Source organism: Typopeltis vanoorti, chromosome 16 (assembly GCF_054136105.1).
Source record: "Typopeltis vanoorti isolate ZY-2024b chromosome 16, IOZ_Tvanoo_1.0, whole genome shotgun sequence".
Taxonomy (NCBI): Eukaryota; Metazoa; Arthropoda; class Arachnida; order Uropygi; family Thelyphonidae; genus Typopeltis; species Typopeltis vanoorti.
Window position 1 is genome coordinate 20,335,985 of NC_143564.1, and position 7,914 is coordinate 20,343,898.

The 7,914-nt window shown below is 37.3% G+C and overlaps 1 protein-coding gene across 1 annotated transcript in view; it reads right to left on the minus strand.

Annotated features, from left to right (window-relative positions):
* Window positions 1–959, minus strand: part of LOC150097883 (synaptotagmin-12-like) — a 35,521-nt gene extending 34,562 nt beyond the window's left edge. The window contains exon 1 of the mRNA XM_090406621.1: window positions 780–959. Coding sequence (XP_090262747.1) covers window positions 780–959 — 180 coding nt within the window. The remainder of the gene's footprint in view (window positions 1–779) is intronic.
* Window positions 960–7,914: the final 6,955 nt, after the last annotated feature.

Below are 7,914 nucleotides of genomic sequence, written 5' to 3' on the forward strand. Positions count from 1 at the left end.
TGCGTCACCACCTGTTCTAGGCAACTATTTAAGAATTCTGCTGGTCAGTAATCGTCAATAGCGTTGATCGCAATGGGAAAAAAACAAAGGATCTTTCGGAATTCGATAAAAGGTTTATTGTGGGTGCCCGTCTGTCTGGAACCACGATTTTGAAAACAACAGAGCCGACTGGTATCTTCAAAAGGTGAGAGATCCAGAGTGTTTAATCAGTGGAAAAATAACCCTCTTTGCTTGTCTGCGAGGAGTAACTGTGGTCCTAACCCTTCAGGTACGGGATCGCCGTCGTCTGAGAAGGCTTATATGGGCAAACAGAATTTCCTGTGTGCACCAATTGACCAAAGCATTTAATGAAGACGGTTCCCGACTCATATCTCATCGAAGGGAACCGAGGAGGATCTGTTTTAAAGGTCCAACAGGATGATCCCGCTCGGTATTAAATAAATGCTTCTGATTCGTTAACCGGTATGTGTATGAGACCAACTGACTCAACGCCATTTGAAGTCATTATAAGGTATTTCTGGTCAAAGACAGAATTCGGACTAGCATTTCGAAACAAAGAATTATCTTTAAAACCGAACTAGGAAGTCTCTGGTCAACGTTTAGTTAAAAGAGAGCCTAACACTACATATGATAAAATTTTCAATGAATTAAAAATGAATTTTACATTTATTAGGAAATTGACTGAACTAATTGCTGTTGTATTACTAAACAAGTAATTTAAAATGCTACATTACATATATCAGTACCAGGCAAAACTTTAAAATACTTATGTCACTTACCATGTATCCGTTAGCAGAAAACTGTCCTGTTTTCGTCAGCTGAGCGGTTTCCTCTTTATTACCTGATATCCAGGCGCATATCCACGTCCATCCTCCTAACAATCGACATGTACACAAGAGTACTGCAGTAACAAACACACTGGATCCTATTAGTGTCAATGCCACAGCCCATTCGTTCATCTCTGACCAACTTGGGCAAGCTTACTAATTTTCTTGGAGATCCACTTCTACGAAGAACATAAAAAAAAAAAAAAAAACTGTTATCTAATGAGCCTTTATATCGGGTAACTCAATTTGTTATTTCCTCCAAAGAGATTTTTTCTACCAATATAAAATTCAAATAAATAAGAAAAAATAAAGATCGGGAAGAGTAGAAAGTGAAGGATGGAGGCTGTAGATAACAGGAGACAAATAGCGATAAACAGAGAAGCCATCTGGGGATGTACTTACGAAACAAGTGTGTTGGATATGCAAAATGGTATAATTAAAATAAATCACTCCCAGAATGAGTTGGAAAACAGGATGATGCCAATTGGCCAAGGATGCAATGTCAAGATGTTGTATGCTGTGAAGGAAAGACAATAATTCTCAGTGGTATCAGACAAGCGAGTTACCAGAGGCATGCTGGTAAACCGTTTCCTTTAGCTGTAACAAGAATCATCATCAATAAGGAGGACGTGCTGCTTTCCCAAGGTGAACAGATAATAAGACATAAGTTAAAACAAATGCAGGAGGATATTTCTATTTAAAGAACTCACTGTCATCCCTTTTCATTTCGAGTACATCTGGGAGTAAAATGTGTGTTATTTCTTTTCTGTTTATATCTAATGAATGTTCATTAAGTTGTGGAATGTAGATAAAATGGTGTTGGTTTGCTCAATAGTAATGATTCGGGAATGGCATGAAAATGTTTTGAATACAAAGGAAATTGACTGCGGAAACTAAATGAGACTGGTGTATTAATAAGTGTTGCTGATGAAGCCCATTTTTACTTGTAACTCAAGTCGCCCTCAAGACAGTAAAATACTAATACTTTAAATTGGTTAAGAAACGAAATGTATAATGTATACATAAAGTTATATTTTCGAGTAGCTACGCAGAAATTGCTTGAATATTGCTACTTGGAATGCAAGAAAAGTGCCTTCATATGGAATCCAACAACCCATTCCACAGACTCTACACGACCATATACATTAATCTGCACACCAAATAATCCATCATCTCCCACTGTGTAATCCACATTTGCATTTGCAATTTATGTGACAAATGCAAATGTACAAATTATTCTTTGGCGGTAACAGTTTGATAACTTTTTAACTTCAGTGCTATTAAAACTCAACGCTGTCTTTAATTTAAACCCCGAATTCTTCTTTGCATAAAAATATCACAGATAACATCTGCTCATCCATTTTTTTTTCTTTTTCTGCAAGTGTCAGGCTACCTTTAAGCAATTATAAACCGCATACAAATCCATGTGATCTTAGACTACTGCTCCCATTTGTGGCAAGATGCTCTTAAGAACCTCATGATAAATTAGGCTGTTAGTGTGCTGTAAGCTGATCACCGATTCGTCTATTATTGATTTACTTTTCTGTCTTTCGTAGAGATGCTCAGTTTTCTGAGGTCCCCTTCTCTCAGTACCGTCCGTCACAAAGTATCCTAAATTAGTTTCGTGGGGAAGATGAAACATGATCGTTGTAGGTATAGATGACTCACTCTGTTGGAAATAGGCTAAGACAACACGCCTTCAATTAACAAAACTTCAGTTGGCTTTTCTACAAAACAATTTTTTTTTACACAATTTAGTATATCACAAGGTATTCTGATACAACGTTTAAAACATTCATAATACTTGATTGTACTTTAATTTTTCATTCTATTTTGAATGAAATAATAATGACACACACACACACGCACACACACACACACACACACACACACACACACACACACACACACACACACACACACACACACACACACACACACACACACATTTGTGTTATAATAACATAACATAACAAATTTATTATTAATTTTTGGGTACTGTTAACTTGTCTTAGTTTTTCCCTGCTCCATTTGGGGTACTAAAAGACATTTGCGGGGTATGTGTTTATTTATTTATTTAACATTTATTAATAAGTATGTTCAAATATTTCTTTATATAATTATTGGTCGATATAATACGAGGGTGTAAGGAAAAGTTGTGGTAATCACCATGAAGGAATTGAGATAGAACCATGTTCTAGGTGTTTATTAGAATTTTTCAGCCCCCCCCCGTATGTCATATAATTTAAATTTAACAGACTATTTTGAATATAATATATTACATAACGTCATACTTTAATTTTAATAAATCACTTGACTTACACTTGCACTATTGTACACTTAAAACAAAATATTAATAACGAAAATGTGTTTATATAAATCTGATTAGTTAGTTATTTCTTAGCATTTTAAATACTATTGCATACCGAGGCAACTCGCGGCAAAGGTGGCTCAAGTTCGCGCATAAGATTTTCGTATGTGTGGATTCAAGTTATGGATAATAATAACAATAATAATTATATTATTATTGCAAACCATAATATTTTAACCATCTTACTTATATTAAAGAGCATTTTAGAGGGGGCGCTTACAAGCCTGTAATCAAAATGTACATTGAGTTGTTTGGACGTTGTCCAAAGTCAAATCCTACTCACAATTTCAATTCAAAACGCTACAAAAATGAGTTAATTCTTGATGACTGCTTCGATATTTCTTTTTCTCCACGGTCTGTTGGTAGAGATAAAAATTCATCGGTCAATAGCGTACTGGGAATATACGGTACGCTATATGATCTGAACACTTTAGTGTATCTGAATAATACAATCGAAATAGCTTTAAAAATAGCTTCTGAATTCGAATCGATAGCATTTCACTTAAATATTCGGTCGCGGGAAAAGATTAACCTTCCTTTTGTTCAAAAACGAATGTTTACATCTGAAACAATGTAATTATGTGCAGAAAGAATAGCAAATCGGCGACAATGATTCCAATTTTAGCTTTGCGGGTGTGTGTGTAAGGTGGGGGGGGGGGGGTTTCTGTTGCTTGTCTATTCGTTTCTTTAGTGCATGACGTCAGCGCAAACAGTCTAGAGAGCGTGTTGTAAGAGCAGCCAGTTGATCGATTGACTCTAAAGAGGCAGTTACCACTAATCCTTTGGTGGGTGTTCATGTGTGACGTGGTAAGGGTGAGGAGCAGTAAACATATTCATCTTTGCTTCCTCGTGCTTATCCGTGGATTTCCATTGGGATCGAATACAATGCAGTTCATTTCTTTATACAAAACGTTCAAATGGACTTCGTCTAAAGAGTGCTTACTCAAGCGATGTGTTGCCCACAAGGAAGGCTACGAACAAAGGAAAATTGAAAATATTGTAGCACAATGGTAGTCTGATATTCAAAATAAATGTAGTTGTAATATATATATATATATATATGTATATTTTTGTATGTATATTTAAGTATACATACAAAAACTGTATACTTAAATATACAGTTTTTGTATGTAAATTCCATGTCTTCTGTCGTGTGTATTATGGCCAGTTTGTCTGCTTGTGGGACGAAAAACCCTTCAGAACGGGAAAAAAAAAACATTTCGCCCCTATATAAAAGAGTGAGAGCAGTTAATTCATCTTCAATTGAAAAGTCTTAATAAATGTTATTCAGGCCCTAGACAGGACTCCAGCCGAGGTCTTTCCAACCAATCGAACCAATTGGTTCAATTTCTAACTTGGTCTCAATTTCAACCATATGTGGCATATGATGTTTTTGAGCTTGATATGATGGAATACAAGAAAGTAGAAATATTCGATTGTTTAGACAATATTACGCAACGCGAAATGAGTAATATGTCTATCAAATAAGTGCGCGTGTGTGTATATGTTCTTTGGCCAGTTAGTATTTTTATGGGAAGGAATTTTGCAACCTTCATTTAAGAGTGACTCTGCTAATAATCCAATTCCCCCCCCCGCACTCCGAGTGAGTGGGTACTAGTAAGTATGCATTTAATCACACCATTGTAACAGAGAATGTCACATGTGCATTCCATTCTGTACAAAATGGTAGCTAGATACCTTGCGATTTTGTATACCTAGCCTAGCTATAAATACTTTTACAACTTAAACAGCACATAAATCTTTATGTGCTGTTCAAGTTCGAACATTATTAGCATTCAATGCTCGAAATATCTCCCGTTTACTTTCACGCACGCCGAAAGTTTGTGAGGCGATGCCAGCATGCGCAGCATCCAATGGAAACACTGCCACTACTCGCTCCAAATCCTCCTTCAGACTTAATCGGTGATATGTGGGTGAACACATTTGTCTCCAACCACTTTAGTGTGGTCCTAGTCTCGTGGGCATCTTGTGGCTGAGTCCTGTTGGAAGATCAACTGACTACCGTGAAACAAGTTGTTCAGGGGCTGTGCCACACGCACCATCTTGATACACTATGGCGAAGTTTTTGACTCGTTTCTCGCAGAAATGCAACTTGGATACCCCCCCCTCGATACTTATCGCCCCACCAAACCATCACTGACACAGGATGATGACCTCTGTGAATTCTAGGTGTTATGGCACGTAATGTGCGACCATCCAGGGCATACACCCGATCGTTTTGGTACTTAAACGACTCTTCAAAAGGTGAAAATGTTTTCATTTATGAATAAGATATCTCTGTGTCTGTTATTCGCTATCCGTCATAAAAGTGCCTTTGATTTCATCACCCTCTGCGGCATAAGTTGTGGCGCTATGAAGTGTCCAGTAGAATGACGATAGGCTCTCACCCCAAGTCACCGGTTAGATCAGGTGACTTTGTTCTCTATGAAACGTTCATCTCTCGCAACATCACTTTCCACGTTCTCACAGGATTACGGCGGAGGAGTGCCTTCACAGCCCTCACAAGCTGTTGCGTACTAGCGCAGCATTGTCGACCTGCTCTTTGGCGGTCAGATACGTCTTCTGTATCGTTATAACGGTTAATGGTCCGATACACAAACATCCTGCTGATCCCGAGTGTTTTTAGCGTGTCGAAAATAACAGGTGGCTGCATTCCTACGTTGTGAAGTGCTATTACAGCTACACGGTTCTCATAATCTCCCCGCCGCATGTTAAACTCCACAGCTGGACAATTCTCTCTCTCTCTCTCTCTCTCTCTCTCTCTACTGATAAGCACGCGAATGTTGGCTGCGCACAGAGCATAGAACATCGCTACTCGATGCGTAAATAATAGAATCAATAGCATTGTGATAAAATAAACATGGAATCCAGCAAATGCATCTAATAGAACAATTCAGAAGTGAACTGAAGTGGATAGGACACCAACTAATGGAGAAAAAGAAGGCCTAAAAGGTAGTTTTGGCAACAATGCAGAAGCAAAGTTCTTTTTGAAGACAATTCTTCATTTGGCTCTGTCTCCTGGATAGTTGACCATAACCCTTGCAGATCCTATAATTATACACAAAGTTGTAAATAGCGCTGTTCGTCTCTATAGTAAAACACATCACCCTAGATTAACATTCTTGGTTACGAATAGCATCAGTACCTTTTTTAATATCTTTTATAACTCCCAATTTAGAAAATATTTCGCGGATGACATTCACTGTTTTCTCATATTGACTACTGATCATTGTTGGGATTTCTATGGTCCTGTCGCATTGGAATTCATGCGGTAACTTTTTTATATATTTGTATAACTGCCATCTGGTATCTTCCCCCACCATTTACGGGGGGGCACTAGATCCAGGTGTCATGTCACATGTAAAGCTTGGCATATAACATGCTTTTGCCAAAAACATGTTATTGTTTTTGCCAAACAACAACATGTTTGGCAAAAAACATGTTATTTTTTGGCAATTAATAACATGTTTTTTATCATACGAAAACTTGGACTTGTAATTTTCCCACAAGTCCAAATTATTTATTTGTTTAATTAAAGAATTTTGTTACACTATCAAACTTGTCCTTCCATCCATTAACACTCCCACAACTTGCACTTGACAATGTAATGGATAAAACTTGACATTATGGATTATCAAATGAAGGACTTTTTAAGGGAGAGCAGCACATTTTGTAGAAGCCACTCAGGACGAGTCCATACTCGTGAATCGGAAGAACCATGAAGTCTCATCGTAAGAGAAAATGAACTCTGGATTCCAAGATTGCATCAGGAATGACACGATTGGAGAAGATGGATCCTAATTTTACCCCGAGTGGCCTTGATTTTCTTATGGTTCCCACACAATTGTTGTTATCATTATTATTATTTTTTTTTGTATTTTTGTTTACTTTTTACATAAAGCGGAAGCCCTTCTAAACAGATCAAACATGGAAATTTTTCAATCCCCAATTAAGTAGGACGGCAGTCTCACACTGAAAATTGACAAAGATATTTATCTTCCATCTAAAGAAAATCACAAACGCCCATGTCTACGGCGAGATTCAAACCCACCGCCTGTTGGTTGGAATAGAATCGCTCGACCAATACCCATTCGTTCATTAATCAAAAACTGAACACTTCTTTATCTAGATAATATCATCCAGTAACATCCTGACTGATGTTAATTCAGATCGGAGTTGTTATAAACAAAGCAGAATCTTAACTAATTGTAACTTATGCATTTAAAAATTTGGTCGGAAAAAAAAACAAAAAATAAAGATTGCACTCAACAGACACGAGAATTCCAGGAAAATTAAGGATGAACAAATGAAACACTCGATTTACTCTCATAGTTTTCGCGAATTTTGTGGGGAGTTATTCAGATTACTGTCGTTTTGATGTCATCGTTGCCTCCGATTTTAATATCTTAATTTATGTAACAGTAGTGTTTTATTTTATTGTTTCTGTGTGGCTAATTCCGGAACCCCTTTGAAATAACAGAGCAATCTGGGGAATAAAATGTTAATAGGATGCTAGTAATAATTATAAACTCCATTATAATAGTACTCGTATATGCCAGAGGGTTCTGTAAGTCATGACGCGGTTGTGATAGCTTCCCCCCCCCCAAAAAAAAGAAAGTTTGAAGTCTGTACTTTCTCCCCAAACATTCTGTTCGTCATTTGCAAAATGGATACTTTTGGGGGGTTTCTCCGGGC